Here is a 26,944-nt window from a genome sequence, read left to right as displayed (position 1 = left end):
CATTTCCTGTCCTTAGAAGTAGTAGTTTCCAGTAACACTAGAAGCACTAGTAGAAACAAAACAGAAACTGATCTTGAGTGTATGACTTTAAGTTTCTATGTTTCAGTTTCCCTGTCTTGGAATATGAGTAAACAGTGCTTATCTCACGGGGTTGCTGTAAGAATTAAATATGTAAGGGAAGCATTTAGCATAGTACCTCATAGTAAGCCTTTCAAAAGAGGTAGTTTTGTGTTTTTGTACTTTTTTTTGAAAGAAAATATTATGGAAAAAGCTGACAGTGTCTTGTGGTAAATACTATGCAGCAGAGCAAAATGACTTGTATAGAAATAAGCATCCCATCTATTCAGAGGGAAGTTAGCATTCAGAGAGTTTATTGTTCAGGGACTATAAGTACCCAAACAGACAAATCAGGATTCAAATTCTAGCTCTTTGTGATTACACTTCAATTTCTTTAGTATAAGATGGGTTAATAGGCAACTTACTGCACCATGCAAAATCTCTGAAAGCTCCTTCCATGCCCATCATTCAGAGCCCTCCCAGATTGCAGCTCAATACATGTTTTGTATGTGGCAATTAAGGCTGCTTATAATTCAAGAATGATTTTATAATTTATAGGATGACACTTTTATATTTCTAATGCTTCTTTGGCTATGTAGGGTCATTCACATTACTGTAAATTGTAAACATTTGTTGAAAATATATGAAATATAGGAAGTGTAATGTTTTATGGTATGAACTGTATCCCAAACCTCTTATGAATATTTTTGCAAGGATAAGGGAATAAGAATCTCTTGTTTAACATACTAGAGTTTCAGCACGACTCCCACAAGTGTGACATTCATTTATTCACACATTAGTTCACTAAAGACATTTATTAAGCATATACTATATCTTAAATCCTTCCCTAAGCATGTTTGGAATACAAAAACAAACAAACAAACAAAAAACCCATGTAAGACATGTTTCCTCCCTGTTAAATTTCCCTGTAAGGAACATAATATATGGACATAACTAAATATAACACAAGTTAGAAAATAATAATGGCTATAGAAGTAAATAATTGTAATAGCAATAATAATAATGTACAATTGAAGTTGAGGGAGAAAGAAAAATACTTCCAGCTATAATAATCAGAAAATATTGATAGTTCATGAAAGAGTTGATTTTGGTCATAAAATATAAGATGAATGTTCCAAGGAGAAGAAAAATGTAAACAAATTAGTGGTGGGCTTTGAAGGAGATGCTCAAAGAATGGTAAGTTGTGGTTTTATTGGAGCGCAGTGGTACAAGGGTAATTGCACGAGAGAAACTGAAAGAGTAGGTTGAGCCCAGATTGAGACCAGTCCTGGGGAGGTGTTAGAAGTTTCTGAGCTGTGATGTGACAAGTTCACTTTGCAATGTCTGGTTTGGGGGCCTGGATTCTGAACCACTCAGAAATCTAGTAAAATGCTTTTCCATTTCATAGTTTCAGTATCCATTCCTCTCTGCACACATTGTTGGAATCACACAGTATTTAAGAGAGAGATCTTTTTACGTGCATATTGGGCATGCAGGCCTTGTCAAATTGGAGGCTGCCAGGGTCCAGCAAGCCTCCTGGTATTTGTCAAACATAAACAAATAGATGTTCATTTTTGTACATTATGAGCATTTGAAATATACACAGTGGTACTCCAGTCATCTTTAATTCTATAGTCACTGCTGAACAACAGCAACAAAAAATTTAACCTAATAGGTCCTAATTTTTATATTGGATTTAGTCATTTTTAAAGGGAATGTTTACCATGGTGTCTTCAGGAATGATAGTTTCTAAACAAATTTATTTTGAATTTGGCAAAATATACTGGAATAAATAAAAATTACTTAAATATGACTATTCTGTTACATTACTGAGTGGCACCATTGAAAACCTTAGAAATATCATCAGTATATATTATAATTTTTGCTAGTCTCACAGAATCTCTGATAATAAATTTGTATTTTTTGTAAGGCAATGTGCTTTCTTCTAGAGTGTCATAATCAAATAGCTTTAACAGAAAAGAAAAAAAGCCACAATTTTAATTTATCTGAACTGGAATTATTTCTTTGATCTAAAAATTAATACAGGAATTAAGAGATCCACATTTGACATCTTCTCCTCCTCATTTCACAGAAAACATTTCACTGGGATATGTACTAGACCATTTTGTGGTATGATTTATAGATTATCACTTAGTTTCTGGGAATTGTTTTACTTAATTTAAATAGTGGGAGCCTAGCAATGAAGGGAGTAAATAACAGATTGTTATTTAATATTTTCAATATTGTCAGTTTGGGTGATTGCTTCTGTGGATTACTAGTCAAGGGTAGAACACCCCCTGTCATTGTGATATTCTTCCTGTAGATATAAATATTAGAAAGAAAATGAGCTGTGCTGTATCTTATGGTTAAGCTCCATAAATCAATGACTCAAATAAATAATGCATTAATCAAATCTTCCCAAGTAGAACTCTGAGAGCCTTGAAAATAAGAATGGACTAGTAGTTGCAAAATATCACATAGAGTAACAGTTCCACTCTCTTGAAAACTCAGCTCTGTGTTTTCTCACAAGTACATTTATCTTTTATTCTGATCTTGATCTACATTTTTCCTAGACAATCTCTCATTCTTGTCCACTTCACTTGATGGAAAATACCTTCAGTCATTGCATTCAGTAAAGCTTTATAAAAACCTATGTTGCATAAGGCACGATACCATCCAGTTCCTCAGAAATCAGCTCCTGCATTCTTCCTGATCACAGCCACCCAATGGGGTGTAACTTAAAAATTGCTGGAAGAGCCCTCTGCCTAAAATATACATCCCTCATTTGGCCAGCTTGGTCTAATGTCAGGGACTGAAAATTTTTTCTTAAGGGATAGCATATTTCATCAAATTAATCTATATTCTTCCTAAATTCATCAGGATTTTTAAAAAATTAAAGACATTTAAAAAGAGAACATAAGAAAAAGATGAAACCAAGGGTGAGGAAGGTAGACCAAAAAGACGAGTTATAAATTTCTTAACATTTGTTAGAAGTGTTTATCTCTTATTTTTTGGTATTTTTAGCAGGAGAGAGGTGGGGGAAGTGCGGGGGATGGCATTGGCAAGATCAGTTGCATGAATAGCAATGTATTTTAAAATGAAGTGAATTAGAAGAAGTAGAAGTAGTCTCCCTTTCCCCATGGACTCTCCTAAAGAGAATACTGTGTGATGTAGTGAAATAATAGTTTCAATAATGTTCTAATAGTAAAAACAGCATCAAATGCCACCAATCTGTTTCTTAGAGTCCTTCAGTATAAAGGAACCTTATAGCACAAGTCAATAAATGCAGCTCTACCAGAGACCCCATTAGAGAGTAATCGGAGAGTAACTGGGCCTCTGTGTCACAGCACTGTCCTGGGGCCATACCTTAGAGAGCTAAGGATTTAGACATTGACACCTTGGTGTGAAGTAGTTTACACAATTGTTTTTTTATACATCTGCTAGAGTAGGGCAGGCTTTCTAGGAGCTGAAGGACAGGGACAGAGGGCTTTGCTGGTAAGGATAGCTGAGTAGGGGATTCAGGGCTGAAAACAAGGGCTACTGAAAAAAATGTTTACCTCAGTGTGCTCCTTAGACCTTGTTCTCTCCATGACCAGATTTTAAAAGTGTAAAATAATTTGAGATTGCATTATATTTACTGATGCAAAAAGAAAAGAGACAGGAGGACATTATTCACTAGCAATTCTTGAGTCTCCCATGAAGTTCATCAAGGACTTCCCAGCACAGGGATCCTTAGCCATTCTTTGAATAAAAGGATTAATTCTGTGTGTGTACAGGTGAGGGAGGGGTGGAGAGACCACAATTAGAAATCTTTAGATTTACAACTACACTTAACAATATGAATGAATCTCATAAAAGATAACGTCACCAGAAAGAAGCAAGACTCAAAAGAGGGTACATTCTTTATGATTCCATTTATATAAAGTACCAAGCCCAATAAAGCTATCCTAATGCTGTTAGAGGTAACACTAGTGGTTACCCTTGGAAATAGGGCTGGTGATTGGAGGAAACAAAGGGGCCTTTTGGAGCTCTGGGAATCTTCTATTTGTTGATCTGGTTGCAGAGAACACAGGAGTGCCCAGTATCCGTTTGGCTTGGATAACCTTGATAATACATGCACTTTTCTCTGTGTATATTGTATGTCAACCATAGTTTTTGTTTAAGCTATAGAAATGTCTCCCACATAGTAGAATATTGCCAAACTAGTTATGCCTCTGCCATCCTTTCTCAAATTCCCAGCATGCAGGAGAGAAATTAGTCACCATTTTCAAAGAGCAAGGTTGTTATCATTGGGTTTTCAACTCCTTCCCTTGTTCACTTTCTTTCAGATTTACCCAACAGTTTTTTTTTCCCACCCCTGCTGTATAGAGATACAAAACTACATTCAAATAGCATGTTTAACAGTTGATGCCATTGTCATCAAATAACACCTTATATTATTACACAAAATACCTTGTCATGGGGATTTTTCAATTCTATGCTTAGTGCTAACTGGAAGGCAATGCCAATACTGAAAAATAAAGGGGTAGGGGATCAGGGTCTAGATAGGCTTTTTAGGAGTTGTCTGGAAAAAAGAAAAAAATCAGACTAGGAAAGAACATCTTGAAGGTATGTCATGGAAAGGTCCAATATGTTAGAATGGTATAGTCAGTTTTTAATTTCAGACAGAGTAATTTCTTTCTCATATGTGTTAAAGTGTAAAAAAAAGTCTAATAAGATTTTACACTTCAAAGTCATTAACAGATTAACTAATGAATCCACATAACAGCTGTATGAGGTTTGTGTTAACTATCTACCACTTCACAGATCTTGTGTCATTTAGAAACTCTTACAGCTCTTTTCATCTCGGCTCTTTTCAAAAATCTTTAAAAAGAACGAATTATTATCATGTCTCCAGTGAAGGGCACATATCAAATTTCTCTCCTGAAAAGAGAAAACTCAATGCTTTATGAAGAAGTGACTTTCCAAAACCAGTCAAATAATTAAATGTCTTTCCTGATGGTATGACTCTAAATTTCAAATATCCTTTGTCATCTGTTATGTTTTGTTTGCCTTGAGTAAAAACAAAAATCCACTTGCATGCCTGCATGTAGTAGGTGCTCAATAAATATCCATTGAAATATTTTATTGTAACTTTTGGATAAATTGCTTTGAATAATTCAACCATTATTTCACAGACTCAATTGAAATTTTTGAAAACATAAATAATATTGTGTTCCTTTCTTCCAAATGCCTGAATTATTTCCCACTAGAAATGAATTAGGTGCTAAGTTATATAGACTATTTTATTTGCTCCAAAAGTAATAGCATGTTCCCTTCAGTACTGAGTGTTGTGGGGGATGTGATATGTCCATGTTTAGGGGAAAAAATGAAAAAAAAAAGAGAGACGTACAGACAGACATTAGAGGAGATTTTAAAGAGACATCTGAAAGGTAATGGAGTCAGTTCTTCAAGTAATGTTTATGAAAAGGAAATGATGCTGAATTATTAGAAAAGGACGATACTAAGATCCAAATTTTTTTGTTGTGGTTCTAAGCAAAATTGTTACAGAACAAAACTTAATACGACAATTCCATTAATGGATATTAATAGAGGGTTTTCAGATTTTTGGTAAGCCCTGTTTGGGTTTGATTTAATGACTTATTAATTAAGCTCCAGGAATATTTAATCATTTTTTGTAGATTGCAGACTTCTTAATTTATATGGTTAATATGGGAACGTTCACTTTCCCATTCATATCAACTCATTGCGTTGTGAAAACACCTCATGAGAGAGATGAGAATAACTTATTACTTGCTGTGCCCACAAACATGTTATCTCAATTTATTCTTGAAATTGCCCTGAGATGTGAAACATTGTTCCCAGTTTACAGATGAGGAAACTGACATGATGCCATGCTGCTAGTCTGATTCAAAGGCTGTAATATCTCTTCCATACCAGGAAATAAATGTAGTCTTCCATGAACAGATTTAATTTGAATACCTGCAGGCCACATCTGTCTTGAACTGGTTCTGCAGGTATTCATCTATGCACACTGATGTACTGATTTAATAAAAACTTAGATACAAGAACCTCTTCTTTTTTTCTTTTTTCATTTGTTGGCCCTCTCTTTCACCCATACCCAGCTCACGCTGTTTGAATTCTGGCTGGCACGGTAGTGCAGTCAACGCTGCAGCTGTTAGCATCCCCTCCTCCCATGCTCATCATGAGTTCTGCAAATGAGCCCTGCAGACTGGTATTGCGTTCTGCAGTTTATGTGACAAACAGCTTTTGTGGCCTTTGATTTTTCATATCACTCATAAATCCTGGCAACAGATGGGCTGTTTGTCAGATTCAAATTCCATACATCTGAAAGTAAAGAGTTGAAGATTTCTGCATTGAAAGTGGACTCTACCCTTAAGATTTATTTATAAATTTTACTTAAAACTACTTTGAGAGGAACCTAGGATATTCTCTTGGTCCTGCCTAACTGCAAATTATTTCTATCCTTGTGCCATGAATCTTGGTAATACGTCTTTTAAAATGTGCCTGAGAAATGTATTTCGTGTTTATATTGCTGGATTTTAGTGAGCCAAATTGTGCTTGGGCAGTATGTTTGCCTCTTCACGTTCTGTGTGACACTGTAGGAAAATGGAGACTTCAGTCATTCAGCTGCAGGCTCTAAGAAAGCCTGTTGTAACTGTGCATTTTAATTAACTGAATCAGCTGAGGAAATGTTGTCCCTCTACTGTGGTGTAGCTGTCTGCCTTGTAACGTACATCCCTGGATAAACAGAGGACTTCTATTTCTTAAACTGCCTTTCCCCCATAGTCTTTAGAAGTGTTGGGCTTTTTCTTTTTTCTTAAATTACAGGTGGAGAAGGTTTAATTAACTCTAAAATGATTCTCCAGGAAACTCAGTTGCATTTTTTACAACACTTTGCACTACAGTATAGTTACTGCAGGATGCGTGTTGTGATTGGAGCACACAGAAACATTTATAAACTTAAATCTGTTTTGTCATATTACCAGAGATGGCATCTGCACTTGGGTACAGTTGAAATACAATTGAAGATCACATAGTTTTTTGGTTTTTTTTTTTTAACTAATCAGTGGGCTACTGTGAACTGAGCCAACAAAATGGGAATAATTTAACCATTGATTATTTCTGCACAACACACTGCTGGATGTTAAAACTGAGTTGAGTATGAGGAGGTAGTTGTGGTTCAAAGAGTTACATGCAAATTTGACCTCTGGAATTATAATTTGTGAGCTTGGTATTGAAAACTGCTGAATACATCCTGCTGGAAACTTCTTGCCTATGTGATTGGTTATAGGTTAGTTAAGCACTGAGTTTCTTTCATTCAGCTGTTAACCACACAGAATTTCTTGAATCTATAGTAGATTAGTGCCAGTTTCAGAACAGTGGTATTTCATCTTTTCAAACTATATGCCATGGAGCCCAGGGCCCTCTACTTGAGCTAGACCAAGCAGATTCCAATACTGAAGATTAAAAATAAAACCAGAGCTCGAACACTTCTTATGTTTCTTTCTTATAAATAAGAGTGGAAACAAAAAAAAATTCTTTTTAAAATTAAAGTAACCACTGGGTATATCTTAAGCAAGAGAGATATAGATTAGAGGTAAAGACTGATGCAATGTTTGTAGTAAAACCCTGAAATGGATAACTAAGAGAGGGACTAAGGAATGCAGTCCTTGGAAGTTCATTAAAAATACAATTAAATTAGCTTAGAGTTCCAAATAGAAGGTAAGAAAATGGACTGCAAGGTTCTCAAAAACCCTCATAGCTACAAGTTTTATGACTAAATGAAGGTTTCATTTCAATTCTCGTATTATTACATATGTTCCAAAAATGCATCTGCTCCATTGATGGCAAAGATTACCACAGTCCAGAGTCTGAGTGATACCTCACATTTAAAGGAATACTTGGATGTTCTACAAATCTGCCCTGCCTTTACAAATCATGATTTAAATGTGACTTAAATATATATTCGGGCGGGATGTAACTTCTATTTTGGAAATTAAACTACAGTTTACAAAATTATAGTTCTTCATTTATAGAACTAAAAAAAGCTATTGAATACAAATAGATTTTTGACTCCCTTTTAAATTAAATTATTAGACTGTGTCATCTTAATTATTGTTTTTCTAAGAGAAAAAAAAAAACCATTAGTATTTTCCTCTTAACCCAGTCAGTAGGTGCATAGTCAAGTATAGTATAGATTGACTTATCAATAAAGTTGGATAGAGGGAAAAATTGAAAGATATTTTAAGTGGTGATGAGAGAGAGAAAAGAAATTCAGTGAAAAGGAGTAAGAGGATGGACAGAAGGTAGGAAAGGAGAGACCCAGCAAATGGCAGACGCTTCAATCCTCTATAATCAATTGTGCCTTCTACAAAATCAGTGTTCAGGAGGTAAACAAATAATGAGCATTTCTAATTGTCAACTTCTTAGTATTTGATGTTTGAAACCTTCAGTAGAATAGTTACTTTGAAAATGTATATAATCAGAAAGCCAAAGACCTCTGACTTGGTCTCTGTGATAGTGTAGGGTAGCCACTTTGGGAAGGGAGGAGAGGCCTTGGAATGTGTCTAAAGCAGAAACCTTGTGGCACTAGGCATGGGATGAGAAGATATGAAGCTAAAGAGAAAAGGACCTTTCCCAAGAGGCAGTGGACAAGGAGCAGTCACAAATATATGGCTTTTACAACAAAAGTTGACTACCCAACCTTCACTAAAAACAAGATGTATTCATTCTTTGAATGAAATATTCTTTCTTTGTCCCACATTTCTTTTTAGCTCTTAGTCACTTTAACATGCCAGCTAAAATGGTCATACCCTTGGTAACTATCAAAGAAAAATTGTTGTTAGATTATTCACAACATAGAAGCAACTTAAATCTGAACATGATTCTTAAAAACCATATTTTGTAAGAATAATTTTTGAAACCAGTTTACTGATAAATGAGAAGACTTTATATGTGAGAAAGTACATATAAAATAAAAACAAAAAATGTACATGCAGACTATATAAATAAAAAGTTGACAATAACCTTATAATAATTAACAGAAAATCAGTTCAACAGACATCTACTATGAATAAAAGTCTATGACCAATCACCACTGGATGAAAGAAAAAAAGACATGGTTCCTTTCCTCAAAAAGGGTATGAAAACACATTAATAACTCTAACATAAGGCAGCCTGTGTTATTGTCTCCAGTAGACATACAAAATATCATGGAAAACAGGGAAGGGCAAGCAAGATTAAGAAGACTTCTAGAGTGAGTGGAATTTGAATTGGATCTGTTATAAGAAGACTCAGAGATTGACAGGAGGACTTGGAAGGGAGAGGAAAGTCATTTCTCACAAAGGAAATAGCTTGAGCAAAAGCACAGCGGTAGGAAAGCACTTCAATAACTGTCCAGTTGTTAGAGCATGGGGAATAATGTGGAAATAAAGGTAGGGATGTAGTTGGGCTTTGATGGGAGGTTTAGGATTTTGGTCTTATGTACCACATTACTCTTCAGTATTACTCATGTGCCCAGTTGCCCCTGAGCTTATGGCAGTTAAGATTCCATTTCTTGAAAGTCTGCCAGATAACTGTTTGTTATTCCATGCAAAAATAGATAGTGGAATACAGCTATTAAAGCATTCTGTTATACTGAAATTTTTAGCTATTAGAGCTAATAAAGGGATGGAGAAGGTTACGATTATGTGCCAAGCTTTATACTAAGTGATTTCATCTAAGTCATCTTTTTTAATCATCTAGGAATTTTATGAGTATTAAATTAAATAATTAAATTAAATTAAATAATACATGCAATGTGTCAAAACAAAGTACATAAAAATATTCAAGAAATGCTGATTCTTTGCCCTGTTGTGACAATCCTGTGATGATTATATTATTTTACACATTTTTATTTTTAAGATGAAGAAGCTAACACTCAAGGTTGTGCAGTTATTAAGTCCCAGAACCAGAATTCAAACTGGTTCATCCTGTATCCATAGCCCACGTTCTTTATTGTATACAATATTGTCTCTCCATGGAGAAAAACTAAGGAGAAAGCCTGTGTATAATGGTAATTCACTGAAGAGATTTCTCAAACTATAGTTTACTGAATGAAACATGGATTATTTGTCCTGCCTTGGTTCCTTTGGGAAGGGCCAACTTCATGTTTGAGAAAAATATAGAGGTATCTATGTAGGATGATTTCAGCGGTGTTTGCAAAGCACTTTTGCCCTCGAAGCATAACCCCTGCTCTTAGTATATGACTTTCTCACCTTTAGCAAAAGGTTTTTATCCCCATTTAGGTGTAAGTGTCCTTGGAATCGATAATGATGCTAGTTGAGATCTGGGGATACATATTGGGTAAGGAATAAGGAACCAAAAGAGCCCTAGGTAGCACTGGATGGAGGAATTTCAGTATGGATAATCCTAAGTGGAGAAAAGGCATGGGAATGGAGGCAGGGAAGACAGAAGGCACACATCCCAGACTTGACTAGATTGCACTCTAGAGACAAACCCAGTCCATTTGTCTGATCACTCCAATCACAAAACTGATGAATTACCCTGTGACTTTCTGACAGGATCAAAATTTGAGTGGGGAGTCTAGAAGAGCAGGCAGAGTGATACAACAAAAGCATTGGGAAAAGATCTGCAGGCAGAAAACAAAACAAAACAACTAAAAAACAAACAAAAGCAACCTCCGTGTGGGAAAATGTAAGAAATGTGAAGTTTAAATTCAAGAATATGATGGGAAACATGGAGGGTAAAACAGATGTCAGGAAAGTGAAATACAGGATGTTCATTATTTAGTATTATTTTTAAAATTAAGAAGTAAATAACATGATCTTTAGACTCTCTTTTTTTTTTTTTTTTGGTCTATCTTGACCTTTTCATTTTAATTTATAGCTAGCTTAATGGTTTTGCATTTCAGTGTAAACTAAGACCCCACACGTCTCTGTGTGTTCAACCATAAAGACAACCAAAGTGAAGCCCATAAAAATATATGTAGATTTTTACATTTTACTACTCAATCGTCCCTGTAAAAGTCCATAGAACTAAGTGCATGTTGCCTTTTAACGACATAAAATAGGCTGGAGTGAGTGCCACAGGCTGGGAAGATGACTACACTAGCAGATCAGAATTTAACTAGCAGAGGGATACTCTAATGGTAAATTACTAGAAATCATTTCCTAAAGGAGCTGGAGGTGTATAATTTGGCTTGAGAAGCCTTGTGTGGGTAGGGTATGAATTATTTTAGGGCAATCCTATAAAGAGGGACAAGATTTAAGATTAATGGATGAAATTTATCAGAGGACAGAGTCAATATAGGGACTCTGTCCTTATATTAAAAAAAAAACTATATACACATTCCTGGCACATAATAAGTCAAGTACACAAAAATACACATACACATAAACAAATATGTGATAAAATGTGAATAATCCTATAGGAAGGACATGGATTCTTTTTTTTCCCTAAGCATCTAAAACATGTCTAGCTTGGTGGAAAACATAAAATACTTATGTATATATATGTCCTGTGCCATATTAAACAGATCTTTAATTATTCCATTTTAATTGTAATTCAGTGATGTTACCTAACCTTCCTTAGGGTAAATGGCAGTACTCCAACCAAATATTTGTACCTTTTAACTTTAAAATTTCATACAAATTGTGCAGAATCCCTTTCATAAATTGATGAAAAACAAGCCAACACTGATCCTAAAGTGTCAAGTTAGTTTGTAAACTTCTTTCACTGTGGTAAGTTATAACAGGTTTATCAGAGACTTTAAAGTCACTCAGCTACTTCAAGAACAACATGGTATGTCCTACAAGTTTCCTTTAAACATTCTTATGAGATGGTGGTTGACTGCATCAAAAATCATGTTCCTTTTTTCAGAGAGTACAACAGATCAAACTTAATGACAAGAAGCACTTTTTAGCTATGTGTATGGACCACCCAGTTGAAGCCATGAACACCACTGGATAGTATAGCTTCACTATACTGTAGCATCACTGTCTGAAAACATTTTCTTTTTTACCCCCACTTCGTCAATAAGTTTGAGCTCCAAGAGTGCTGAATAAGGATTTATTTTTAACTGAAGTCCTTTGCTCTTTACTGGCAAAATGTATTTTACATCCTGGATAGATGTAATTAGTGCAATGAAGCTTCAATAGAAGTTGCCTTTGCTAAATGGGGTCTTTGCCTTATCATTTTATTCGTGAGGCCCCCCAAATTTACATTTCATCCCTGCAAGACAAAATTCTGATTGTTGATATGTGTTTTTGATTGATGACATATAGTTGAGTATTCCCATTCATAAAGTCTTATGTTTTGTTTCTAGGAGTTATTTAATTGTTAATTCAACTATATTTCTTCTTTCCTCCACTGCAAATCAAAAGGTACTGTAGAGGTGGTTTGTAAGCTATAGGGAAAAGGGGGAAGGGTCAGCCAGACTTACATTTTGTTTTATGGTCTAACATTTTTTATTGAAGATAGGATGCTCCTTTGAGTAAGATGACCAATTGTGTTGATTTATATGAGGCAAGACCTTTTTTGTGTGATATAGGAAGTAGAGAACAACAATTTAAAAGTGGGATAAAAGAATAACTGAAATTCTTTCCTGGGTCAGGGGGAAATGGGAGTCCCTGAAAATAAGGTATAAAGAATTATCAAAAAAGTAATCAATTTGCATTACAACATTTGCTGGATAGGTCAAGAGAGAAGCTCTTTTTCTTTTTTTCTCTTTTTTTCAATAAAATGGATTATTATTGCATATGGAGTTTCTGCTATTAGAAAGTACAGTTGTTAAAAAGATTCCCTCTGCTTGGTCTTACATTGTGACCCAGATAGTCTTGTTCTCTCTGTGTTCCTGAAATTCTCCTCACATGTTCAGGAGACCTAACTCAAGAACATGTACCAATAATCCTATGAAGGTAAAGCAGAATAAAATTTAAAAATGCTTTTTCCACTGAAAACCCATCATCCTCTCTCTGTTCTCAAGAGATTTCATAGGAACTCAGCTATCAAAGAAGATGGTTTTCTACTTAAATTATAAGAATTTTGGAAATACGTCTGCTACATCATACTTGGTAAGAAAAGCTACATCCAGTAGAGAGAGATTTTTGATTACACTGGTCATTTTTTTGATGAAAGGCCCAAAAAGAGTACTCTTAAGTATTTAATTTTGCATAAATGAATAGGTTATAACTCATAAAAAAGCCTTTGTATTTTAATGCTACTTTTTTTTAATCCAGTGATTTTCAACAGTAATACCTGGTAAAGTCAATAATAATTTCTATACTAGGAGGAAATTTTGGATAATCTTTCATTGGGGGAAGAAAAAGAAACAAGAGTAGATGTCATGTAATCGATACCTGGAATATGTGCTAATCCCACTGTAACATGTGAAAAGCAATTACTTTTTGCTCAATAATGATATCTTGCCATAAATGTTATATTTATAAGGTATAAAGTCGACAAGGGCTCAAAATAGTGATACTGAAGAGGGTCAGGGCAAGTAACCTATGTTAATTGAAAACCTTTTCTATAATGATCTTTTTTGGGACCCAATTAGAATTTTGATTTAGTTTGATAAGCTCTGGTTGGTGTCTATTTATGTTTATTGTACATTGCGGTCATTATTGATATGGGATGGAAGAAACTGTTTTTATGGAAAATAAACATCAAAGGCAAATTAAGTTATAGACTCACTGCCAAGTCTCAGAATTCATATTAATGTAAAGTGGATTTAGGCTTCTGTTACATAGAGGCTAGTAATGTCTTTTTAACCCAGGCCAAACATAGAACACTGGCAAACATAACTGATTATCTCACTAAATGCTTTTTGAAAATAATAGATAGTTGACATTTTAGAGTTTACAAAGTGTTGCTCACATTTTGTCCTCCCAGTAACCAAGTGAAGTCAATAATTTTGCCCATTTTACAGACGAGTGACTTCAAGTTCAGAAAAGCTAAGGAATTTCCTCAGGATTATTTGATTTGCAAGTGTGAGAGAAATTTGAATCTAAGGCCTATACTCTATTATTTACATGGCCATGATATGTTCCTTAAATCAAAAGAATCATAATCTGTTTTTATGTAGATTTTCTCTGTAATATTTCTACTGTATTCTAACCAACTGTGCAAAAATCAACAATGATTTTGAAGAGTAGGCAAAAGTTGGTCCAATTCTATAGGCTATTATGGTTAGATTCTAGAAAGTCTTACTTTCACCTGTGTATTATCTTATTAGTTTTCAAGAGTCATTTAATACAACCTATTTGGCTTTCATCAGTTCTGTTTCTCTTACAACATTTGTAATTAAAATCCACTGATATTACTTTTTGTGTTCATGATTTATTCCAGCTGCCTCTGATTTTTGATGTAGGTAGCTAAGAGAATACAAGTATAGCAAAATTCCATGGGTTTGCATGAAATCCAGATTCTAATGAGAATCCAGGGAAAGGGAATAAAAGAGGCAACACAGTTTCTGAATTTTTCATTTCTCATGGCTCAGTTCTCATTTGTCATGTCTGGAACTCATTTTGTCTTAGACTTCATGGCCTGATGCTGTTTCTGATGCTAGTTTAATCCACACTTTAAATAAACTAGTTAAGTTCTCTTCTTGGTAAATGTCAAGGGAAGAGAAGGTATTTCATGCACCTACAGCATCCTAAAAATCCTTGCCAAATCTACAAATCTGACTCTGCATTATCCTTTCCCAGAAGGAGAGCATAATTTCATTATCTATGAATCATCACCTCTTAGACTGTAACATCATTGTCAGAGAGCCTAATAGAACAGTGTTCAGCTGACTGAAAAGGGGGAGGGAGGGAGAGCACTGGGGCAAAGCACAGGTCATTGGCATGATAACAAACTGGAGAGTTCTAGAGCTGGATGGGGAGGCCTCCCTCACTCCACAGCTCAGACACTCCTGACTGGTAAATAACTGGTGCTGGTTTTTTCAGTATTAATATTGAAATTTGTTTTCCCCAACTTAAATTATATTTCAGTATTGTGCCTATGGAAAATATTCTCACTTAATGAAAATATCAGGATATTTGGCCAATGTTGATGATTATAAATACTTTAAAAAATATTTCTTATCGATTTTTGTTGCATTATTACTTGCTCTTCATCTTTGGATACTTATTTCTAGCCCTTAGTTCCAGTTCTATGGCCTCTGGGCATTACTAAATAAGTCAATATACATAATATAACTTAAAAAATTGTACTATAACCATGTTTCCAAGGGATATGAACTAAATAAAATTAAAATCTGATTCATGGATTGAAAACCATATGTTGTAAACCACATTTACATAAGGGTTCAGGATAAAAAACTAAACAAAATGTTTGAATAGCTGTGATTAGTCTAACCAGCCACTGGAGGTCACTGATGCTCCACAGAAATACAGTCTATTGCCTGTCTATTTAGGCAGTTGACTCACTGAATCAAGAAAAAATGGTTTAAATTCTTTGAAAAGATGTAATGTCAACATCCTTGGAAAATATAAACTCATTTAAAAGGAATATATCTTGCATAATTATTGCTTGGAAGACTGGCACTTGGACTATTAACTCTATGCTGCAGTAGCACTATGCGTACCAGGGCTCATAAAAATTTGGGGATAAAACCCATACAGTTCAGAGACTAAACTGTATTTCCTCTCTCTCTGGTAAAGCATTCAAAGACTGAATCTATTCTGCATTGATGCATCTCTGCTGTGTATTTCAACAGGTCAGGCTGTTTATTTAAATGTTGTCATCTTTGAGGAAAGTCAGACACAATATAAATTTGGAATAGAAAATGAAATATCAATTATATTTTTCTAATATGCAATGAGTTTTTAAATACTTATGAGAATAGATTTATGGTATGCAGTCCAAAAAGTGCCATGGGGTGGTGGTGAGGATGATGACTTTTGAGCAGGAGAACATTCATTCACCAGTTGGCTTTGTTAAATTTATAGTGGTGAACTAGTGATTGTCTAACCTACAAGAATTATGTACTGAGAACTAAAGAAGCTTCACTCCCAAAGAGAGGGAAAAGACTTTTTTTTGTAATTCCATGTACTGAATCAAAATTGCTTTTACAATCTAAGGGATTTTATTTTGGTTCTTCTCTATTATTAAATTTATATGTAGTTAAAGTTAGGCATTAAAAAATGACCAACCTTCAAAAATTTGGTCATTCATGTAATCTTAACACACCAAGTGGCTTTGAATTTTAGAAACACTTTTAATACAGCAAACATATTTTATATATACTAGCAGTACCACAGCATCAAGTTTTTGCAAGAGTTTGAAAATATGAATATAAATATGCCTTGCCTAAATTTATTTGGTATCCATGACAAATGAGGCAGAAGGTCAAGTCAAAGAATAAAAATGGGCTTTTTCACTTTAACACTGCATTTAATTAAAACAATCATGTTTAGTACAGGTAAAAATGAGGCTGACCAAAGAAAATTTTGTTTTTAGATGTAATATGTATTTACTGACATTTTATGAAAAATGTGAAATTACAACTTCAGTGAAAAACATCGCAGTAGTTTCAATCATCCAATTCATTGTACTATAAGGAAGTATCTGCATTATTAATCAATTGGGAATCCATGACTATTTACCATTAATAAATGTATATCCAACAGTTATTCATGGACAAATATATTGTAGCTATGATGCTTTTCTGAATTGGTATCTATTTTAAGATTTAATCAAAATCAAAGTACAGTTCCTTGAGAAATCTACTTTCGAGTTTCCTTTTTCTTTATTGCTTATAAAAGTATGATTTTTATAATCTGGCTTCTTTGCAATTATATCTCATGGTGACTTGCCTAGATTTTTCCTCTCAGAATATGAAAAGCCTCCAAACTATATAAAAATGCTGGTAAAAATAGCCATTTACTTTTTCTTTTTTGCTGCAGTGATTCTGTTTTGAAAGAACAGGGGCATGGTTAAAGATATAAAGCTTGACAAGCCAAATTAAATGAAACGGGCTCAATGTTGCAATTCCTGATTTTTACTCCTATAATAGAATTCTTCATTTTGGAGGATGAAAGAGAATACTGGCTAAAGACATTTTTCTAAAATCTAAATGAACTGTGGTCGAAGTTACTTAAATACAGAAGCTGTGATATTTGTCCTGCAGGCAATAAACTTTCACCACTGACAAAAAACATGCATGCAGCTTGCAGATTGCCAACAGGGTCTGTACAGAATCATACTGATGAATGGAGTTCACAATATAGATGAACAAGGGGACACTGTAACATCAGCAATAGAAAAGCAAAAGACAACTGCCATGGGGTTGGTCTTTTGTCCTGTAAGATTTATTTTATACGTTTATTAAGGTGTTGTCAAAACTATTCTTTTCAACGAGGCTGTCGGTGGTGGAAAGTGTGTCTTGGAATGTGTTCTCTTTACACCTCTGAATGAAGTGTCAGTCATCAGGGAACTGGTATGTGTGCAGAGCATAGAGTGGAACACAACAGGACAGCCTGACAACTCCCAAACAGAAGAACAGACAGAGCTCATAATTCCACTGCCTATATTAGGGTCCTTAAAAGAGCTGGAAAGAGAAATTTTGATAAGCTTCCCACCACATGCATTTAGCAAGCTGCATTCCCATTTGCAAGCCTCATCTCTGAAAACTCCTTAAAGTAAAGAGCAGTGGAGAAATCTGCCTCCTGCCTATTTTATTTATTTATTTATTCATTTATTTACTTATTTTGGAAATGTGGAGGCTAGAAGAAATTGACAGTGAAACCTCTAGTCTGATTTTACAGAGATGAGTTTCAGAGACAAGGCTTCAGGTCTAAAACTTTGTATTTTTACGGTCTCGTCACATTTTGCAGTTGTCTACTTGCAGCATTGTAACCCTTCAACAGTTTTCCCTAGGCTTGCTTTATTGTAATTCAAACACCTCTGGAAACTGCTCGTGGTGCTTCTTTAACAGAGCACCATCTTTCGATAGTTTCCTGCAGTTTTCTTTTTAAGCTAGGCATTGTTTTAAGGCTGTCCCTAAATGTCCTATAATCAAGTCCTCTCCTAGAAGCAGTTCAGGCTCCAAGTACCTGGGATCATTCACTTTTTCCTTGATTTGCCAATGAACTGCAAACCTTCTAGGACTATAGATTTGGTCTTGTCAGAAGGAGGATAACAGCCGATGTGAAGGATTACTTATGAAAGAAGTTTTATCTTAAAACAAGTGTGACATTAATGGAATCAGTAATGGGTCTTATACAATAGGCATTAAATTAAAGCAGAGTTCAAGCTTCACATTGATTGTGGTATTTAAATTTCAATGGGTTAATTATGTATGAAAGTAAAATGACCAGTATTATGAATGTACTAAAACGGACAGGGAAGGACCTTGCCAGCGAAGTGAGAGGGAGAGGGGTAGGGAGAGGGACACCACATTCCCTTTATAGTCACCAGAGTTCAATAAAGCACCACTTATTTCCCAGCTTTTAAGAGCGCTTTTATCACAATGGTTCATACCTCACACTCCCTGGAGCCCGATTTGTTATAGGTGCAGGGTCCCGTCCCATTCAGCAGCATCTCGCTGGTCTCCGTGTTGGTGGGTTTATAATCTACATAAAATTCCTGGGTGCTGGGAGTCATTTGCTTTAGGGACTGTCTTTTCTTTTTCCTGTGCCTTCGCATGAGGGAGCGCTGCTGCAGCTGCTTCATGCTGGCAGGGTACCGCTTCCACGACACATAGATAACGAGAAGGATGACGAGCACAGACAGGAAAAGGGCCACGCTCCCTGCGATGATTTTATGGAAAGAGATGTGCTCAGTGTCAGCATCGGTCTCTGGGCCAGGCTCCGTGGCTCCCACTGTGGGGGGCAAAGGGGGTTTGCTCTCATGCTTCGGCCTGGGGAGCTTGGGCTTAAATGTCGGCTTTGGGAGAGCCCTGGCCAGATCAAACCTCTCCGTGGTACTTTTGCCACAGATGCTGTAGTTCTTTACTGCATCGATAACATTTACTCCTTGCAGCTCTTTGGGACTGGCACAGATAATTGTATTCTCCCTCAGTCCTTTAAAACTTTTCAGCCAGTTTACCAGGGAACAAATATTTCTGCTGCATTCCCATATATTCCCGGCAAGACTGATGTCATTGAGGGATATCCAAGAATCCAAAATCTCTTGACCAATAAATGTGAGCTTGTTGGAATCCAGGTTGAGACGCTGCAGATTTGGGACACACTGGAAAACACTAGGTCCACTAAAAGCTTCGATCTCATTGCCTGATAAATCAAGCCTTTGTAATGAACTCCAGGTCCAGGACATGGTCTGTCCTATGACACTGATTTTATTCCACTGCAAGTAAAGGTTCTGAAGGCTCACCAACCTTGGAAAAAGGGCCAGATTGAGCTTAGAAAATTGATTGTGCTCCAGGTGAAGTTCTTTGAGTCTGATCATGCCTGCAAAGACATTCCTGGCTAAACTTCGGATCCGGTTATATCCCAGGTCCAAAAGTTCCAGGTTGCGGCAGTCTTGGAATATTCGCACTGGGATGGTTCTCAGGGAATTAGATCGTAAATGTAAACTCAGCAGCTTTCGCAAACCCCGAAACTGTTCAGATCCCAGAGAATGCAGCTGATTATAGGACAGATCCAAGTTCCGTAAATTTGTCACAGGTCTGAAGGTATTGTTGAGAAAATAGGAGATTCTGTTGGAACTCAGAATCAACTCTTTGAGTCTGCGTATTCCATTAAAAGCATTCTCATCAATATTGCTGATATGGTTATGGTCAAGGTACAGCCAGGTGAGCTGGTTGAGCCCTTTAAATTGATTATACTTAAGTTTTTGAAGGCTGTTATAGCGAAGGGACAAACCTAAGCAACCAGCAGATATACTTGAGGGTATCTCCTGTAATTTCTGAGATTCACAGTATACCATTTTGCCTTCACACCTACAGCCCTTAGGGCATCCTCGTTCGGCAGAAGAAAGCATTGTCAGTAAGACAGTGGGGGCTATAACCAGTGCTACAGTTGATCCGCTCAGTAGCCTAATTACATTGAAACCTGGAAATAAAAACAACTTAGAAAAGTTATCCCCCCAAAAAAGGAATTCATTTATTTTTTAATCAAGCAAAAATAAGCATGTATTTTCTTCTTTAGAAATTTAAATCTAGATTAAAAACATTTAACATCAAATATAATCTCCTTATAATTTAAAGAGAATTGTCTTTAGGCTTTTTTTTTTTAATAGTTAAGCAAGGAAACATGGCAACTAAGCAATCGAATTTATAGTCTTAGAGCAGAGCAAGGTAATCTCTACAATAATTAAGGCAGAATTAATATACAGATTAGTGGATTTTTTGTTTTTTTAAGAAGAAAAGAAGAAAAATGACAAAACATACCCATCCTTTGTATTGTTCAAAGGTCGTCCTTATGTCTTTGCTTTGGCTTAGGGGGCCACTTGCATGACAGCCCCTGTCAGCTGCACTGTAGTGAGTCAGGGTTCGCTGACACCCAGGAAGAAAAATTGGACCCCTTGGGAGATGGACCGATTTTGGAACATTATTCTTTGCCAGCCACGCAGAACACTCCAAGAACAAATAAATCCCAACACCGCATTTGCAGCAAAACATCAAAATCTTCCTAGGTAATAGGATCTTCATGAATATTACGTTTTTGCATCTTTACAGTTTTTCTTTGTAGGGGGGGTGTTAAAAAAAAAAAGAAAAAAAACTGGCTTCTACAATTTCTTCTTATCGGAAAGCAAGATGTATTCTTCCAGGCAACATGAGGCTACCTGAGCGGCCACATCTGTATCCCGTAGCCCAGCATTTCTGATGGCGAACACCCACTTCAGCCACAGCGCTGCGTTGGAGCCCAGAAGGCAGGAGAGCCCCGTACCGTGCACACGCTCAGCTCACTTCTGCAGGCTGTCATTCTGAAAGCTGCTCGGACTGTTGCTTTGGTTTTAGTGAATGCAGTCTTATGTAAAGCTGCCCCCAGTGGTGAAGAACATTATGGGCATGTGCAGAAATGTCTCTCTTTTATCTTGCAAATGAGCAGGCTTTCTGTTGGAAAATGAATGATTCTTTTGGGTGGCTCAATAGGAACTGAATGGTCACCGTAATCAATAACTAGCAACATTTTCTGTAATTTCCAAGTCTTGCTTTACAATTTGGCAACGTCTTTATTGTCTGCATCCACTTAATCGCAAAACATGTGCTGCCCAGAGTTTTTCTTGAGCTTGACATTAAGTTTACAGACCGAATGTCAATTTTTCTTAACCTCAACATAGCTTTGAACTGAAATTTATAAAATGAATTATTGAGCTTTTCACAGAGAAGCATTAACTGCCTGCCCATTTGACCTCTTGGAGTCACAGAGATTATATTATACAAGGTGTCTCAGGATGCTAGAACACATACATTTTGGAGTAGAGAGGATAACTAATGACATGTAAACTAATGTGTCCAATAACCTTTCTGGTTTTCCCACAAAAGACATAATTGGTTTCATGGCTTATGACTTGGTTTGTTGTTTCGGTTGCTGTCATTTTATTTTTTTAATTAGAAGAGAAATAAGCCATATTTAGTGTGAGTACAAGAATCAAGAGATCATGTGGTTCAGTTTATTGATGCTGTTGCTATTTTTTACACTAGTAATATTTATTGAGCACTTTCTAAGTGCTTTAAATGGGCTATCTTATTCTATCTGTAAACAATATTATGATGTAGGTCCCATTATAACCTTCATTTTGAAGATGAGGAAACTGAGACTTGGAAAGGTAACTTGCTCAAGGTCATATAGCAAGCAAGTGGCAGAACTGAGATGTAGAACCATAGCTCTCTTAGCTTACACCTCTATCTGCTAGATGATCCTGCTTCAGCAACATTGCTATCTTCACTTTAAAATGAGCCAAATGAAAATTATCCTAAGTCATTGTGTCAGGGAAGCTGTAATAAAATAAAATTCTTGATTTCTAGAATAGGTTTTCATAAATTTCTTTGGTATGAGTCTTCTAACAAGAATCATAAAAACTAAAGAGGAGAAGCTTAGTCTAATGATTAAGAGGATGAATTTTTGCACCTAGGTTCAAATCCTGGCTGTACTTTACCAGCTCCTTAACCTTCACTAGGTTACTTATCTTCTCTATGCATTAGTTTTCTCTTCTACAAAATGGGCATAATAACAAAATTCCGTTTCGTAGAGCGTTTGAGAATTAAGTCATCTAAATATCTGTGAAGTACTTAGAATAGTAAGTGGCACATTATAAGCCCGTGTTAGCTGTTATTTGAATAATATCAACTTTACTGTATTTGCTGGTATTGCATGTTATTTAGTATTGAATATTGAGTATACTCACTTTCATTTACTCACAAACAACTACTTCAATGAATATTTTTTATACTGTTTACAGTGGATTTCTGAGATACTTTCAGTCTTGCCTTCTTTGATGAGAAGAGTTCCTAAATTTCCATCATCTCAACTTTATCTTTAAAATGAGTGTCTAGTGGACCATAACTAGTAATTAATGTTTGATTATTTTCTTCCCCAGAGCAGAATATGGTAACATCTGCCCCACAGAGAAAACCATTTTGTTTAAAAATAAGTGGTAATTTTATAAAAAATAAAAGTGTTAGTCTTAGTTAGATGAATTGGCTGTGGAAAACCCTGGAGAGCTTTCATATCTTCTAAGGATGAGAAGCTTGGTAACAGTCATGATAATCAAAAGGGATCCCGTAGACGTCATCCAATTCCTCAGATAGTAAGCCATTAACAGGGCAGTTTCCTCCCAAATTATTCATGCTATCAATGCACATAAAGCCCCCAGAGAGCTTGTTAAAAAGATAAATTTCCCAATCCCTCCCCCAAGATTTTGATTCAAGGGGACGGAAGAGGCTACACTTATCAACAGACTCTGATGGACAACTTGGTTTAAAAAATGCACTGTAAGGGAATGAATAAAAATAATAAATTTTCTCCTAGTAGGAAGAGAGGACATATAAATCTATGACATTGTGATATAGATTCTATGAGGACAAAAACAGTGTTTTGTCTACTTCAGTTTCCCTGAAACCTGCAATAGCACTTGGCGTATTATAGATGCTCAATAAAGATTTATTGAATAAATACATTTTTATGGGGGTCACAGGTACATTTGATGTAGGATAAACTGGTTATGTAATGCTAGTCTTGTGTACATGGGATTGATCCCTGAAAAGTTCCTTGGCCAGTGAGATTGGATACAGTTTTGGAGAAAGTGTTCTTTAAAAATGTGTGTTATAAGGCAAGAAACTGGGAAGCAGAAATACTCACATGGTCAGCAAGTGATCTTCACTTTTCATGTAGACATCTCTTGTCTTCATAGTTAAACCGTAAATTTTATGAGAATAGTAAATATAGGTTTGAATATTCCCTTTGGCATATTACAACTTTTATCATCTAACATCCCAAATAGGGCTTGGCAACTTGTATCTATTAAAAAAAGACTAAAGGGAATCATATTTATAACTCCTCTATCATATCTCTGCTGCTTGAAAGGCTCTGATTTTTCTTTTCACCATCCTTGCTTCTCCAAGGGAAGTAGCTATCCGATGTCTGTTTTGCCGAACAGCTGCAGAGGGCTGCTCTAGGATGGCCGGAGGCCCCATCAACTTTGTGTTTCTTATTCTTCTCTCATTCCCTGACAGAAGCACAGATGAGCCCACTGAGAATGTAATTCTCTCACTTTGCTTTTCCTGGGAGAAATCTTCTTGGATCAGTTATGGTGAATAACATTTGCTGCTGCGTCACACACCTTGCCCTTAGTTTTTAGACATTTTCCTGGTACCTTGGCTTCTGATCTTATTTTTCTCCTTAGTTCTAACTTCACATTCACCTTTTGGATCTCAAAATTGATATTTTCTCTTAATGCTGATTATTGATCTCTTCCTCAGTAGTAATCAGTAGCCATTCTTGGATTGGGTCTGACTCCAGGCCCTCTGTGTGGCTCCTACTTTGGCACTAGCTCTTAAACCAGTATCACCACCAGGTCTATCCTGGCTCAAGGTAATGAAGTGCCTGAAGAGGGAAGACCACTCAAGAGGCTAGTAGAGAAATCCAAAAATAAAATAGTGCAATGCTAAACTAGACTGAATACTTGAGGCTATAGAAATCACTCCCAAGACATAGAGTAATCTCTCAAAAGAAAAATAAAACCTTATATTCTAAAAGATTTTAGTAATTTGCTGGTTACTTTTTAAAGTTTATTCTCCTTTTACTTGTTGACTACAGTAAGATGATTATTTCTTACTTACCTTTCAAAAGAAGCAAAATTATACTACATTATGTATTTAGCAAATTCTTTTGCACTTAACACCACATACAGAAAAAACCATAAACTACCGGACAACTTAAATTTCCCCAATGAATCTAGGGCCTTAATGATTTATATACTTATGGAATGTAGTGTCATGTATCTAAAGACTTTTTTTTAATTGCACTGATAGTACTTCAAATAGCTTGACATATTTTGTTTAAATTGGGTAAATAAATCCAATCTTACTTATATAATGGCAAATTTCAGTCTAATATGAAACTGAATTGCCATATATAAACTTAGAAAATCAGGACTTAAAGTGGATATACTGATATCTTAACAATGGGTTGTTCTCAGAGATTTCATCTATTTAACAGTTTGGGTACTGACTAAGTCCTAGACACTTAGAGTATATCAGTGTACAAAACAAAGATCTAAGCTTACATTCTGAAGGGGTAAGATGGACAATAAAAAACAAACATAAGTAGCACATTATTAGATAGTGTGTACTATAGAAAAGTAAGAAAGATAGTGAAGATTAAGAGTGGAAGGGATGAGGTGGATCGTAGTTTTAAATAGGATGGTTAGGACCACTAAGAAAGTGGCTTGAACAACCCTTGAAGGAGATGAGGTTGTTAACCTTAAATATGTATGAGGAGTGACCAGTGCAAAGGCCCTCATGTTGGAGTAGATAGTGTGTTCATTGATTAGAAAAAAGGCCAGTCAGTCTTAGAGTGGATAGAGCAAGTGGGAGAGTAATTGGAGATGAAGTCAGAGAGGGAATATACTCTAAAGAGGCAAGAGTAGTAAGGAGTAGTAAGGGAAGTCAGTAAGGAGGTTATAATACCAGTCAAGAGAGATGACTGTGGCTTGGGCCAGTATGGTAGCACTGGAAGTGGTGAGAATTGATTAGATTCTAGATTTATGTTTAGGTAAAACCAATAGGAGTTTTTTAATGGATTAGAAGTGAAGGTATGAGATAAAGAGAGAAATTAAAGATGACTGCTGGGGCTTCCCTGGTGGCACAGTGGTTGAGAGTCCACCTACCGATGCAGGGGACACGGGTTCGTGCCCCGGTCCGGGAAGATCCCACATGCCACGGGGCGGCTGGGCCCGTGGGCCATGGCCGCTGAGCCTGTGTGTCTGGAGCTTGTGCTCCACAACGGGAGAGGCCACAACAGTGAAAGGCCCGTGTATGGCAAAAAAAAAAAAAAAAAAAAAAGATGATTGCTAGTTTTATGGGCTGAGCAACTGGAGGGATGGTACAGCCATCAGCTGCTTCTGTAGGCCAACTTCGGAGAATAACATCAAGAGTTCAACACATTTGAATTTTGTTTGAATTTCGTTCTCAACTTTCTTCAGTTTTGTGAGATTTTAATTTTTGCAAACATCTTGTTATTAGACCTCAAAGAACCATGATGTATTTTAAAATATTTTATAAAATGATTAGCAAAATTAGGCACTAAAAATAGCAACATGGATTTCTATTCAGATGGTCTGGACAGTGGCAACATCTTTGCAAATTGTCTTAGAAGGCAATGGAATAAAAAGCTTTGATGAAAACTGAAAATTACATAAAGACCCAATATGGGAACATGTGGACTAAGAGTTTTAGAAAATAAATTCGGTAAATCCAAAATGTTTTTCTAGAATAACTTAGAGAATGACACATACTTTTTATTGCATATGCCAGTTGACATTTGGAATTTGGAACTGATTCTGGCCAGTTTTCTTAGGGTCTCAGTTTGCTTATCTGCAAAATAGTACTCATAAAACCTGTGCTATGAATCTCTAAAATTTTTATTTAGGATCGAGTTCCATAATTTATATGTAAATACATTGTAGACTATAAAGTGCTACAAAATATTTCTGAAATCAGTGTACCTGTGAGAAAATTAATTTTTCTTTGAATTCTGTCTAGGTGCTCTGGTCATGAGCATATACTGGAACAAACATATATCAAGGGTCACTAACATGACCAAGGGCAGAGTCAGAATTTACTAATATTATAAAAAAAATTCTCAGTATTCCCTTTCTACTACAGTTTTAATATCACAACCATTTATTATACAGCATACATCATTGACATTCTAACTTATAAAGTGCTTTCACCAATAAGTGCATGTTATCTAGATGTTGTAAAGAGCTTAATGTTTTTGACTCAGCTACCCTATCATGTAATAAGATAGTCAGAATGCTGCTATAGAGTCCCTATAGCTATGAAATTTTTATTTTCTTCATTTCTACTTGGTTAGAATATTCAAATGCATTTGTACATTTATAACTATATTCTGATCTTCCATCGAGGCATTAACATGTCTCTGAAATATCCTTGGTTTCCATCTGCTTGCTTCAACGGCTCCATTAAAAACCCTGTCTGGTCACATATAGTTATAAGTGAATATGTCTGACTTAGATAAATGGATGAAGAAATTTCCAGGTCTGACCATTAAAATGGTTTCTCAGTGTCTTTTTGGAATGAGGCAAATTCAAATGAATGAGACCTACAAGATTATCCAACACATCTCCCTCTCCGTCACCTAAAGATACATTTATGCTGCAGCATCAACCCATACTCTCAGGTTTTATTGCATTCCTCACTTTTTCT

The 26,944-nt window shown here is 35.8% G+C and overlaps 2 protein-coding genes across 2 annotated transcripts in view; one reads left to right on the top strand and one right to left on the bottom strand.

The window, feature by feature from the left end:
* Positions 1-20,154, bottom strand: part of LRRTM3 (leucine rich repeat transmembrane neuronal 3) — a gene marked incomplete at both ends in the record, with an annotated part of 184,576 nt that extends 164,422 nt beyond the window's left edge. Inside the window, one exon of the mRNA XM_079710613.1 lies at positions 18,571-20,154. Within this exon, the coding sequence (XP_079566739.1) occupies positions 18,571-20,154 (1,584 nt within the window). The remainder of the gene's footprint in view (positions 1-18,570) is intronic.
* The window catches only part of CTNNA3 (catenin alpha 3), a gene marked incomplete at both ends in the record, with an annotated part of 1,638,358 nt that overhangs the window by 691,526 nt on the left and 919,888 nt on the right, over positions 1-26,944 (top strand).

Source organism: Hyperoodon ampullatus (genome assembly GCF_949752795.1).
Source record: "Hyperoodon ampullatus genome assembly, chromosome: 1".
Taxonomy (NCBI): domain Eukaryota; kingdom Metazoa; phylum Chordata; class Mammalia; order Artiodactyla; family Ziphiidae; genus Hyperoodon; species Hyperoodon ampullatus.
The sequence above is the reverse complement of the archived record's forward strand: the minus strand, read 5'-3'. Positions and strand labels throughout refer to the sequence as shown.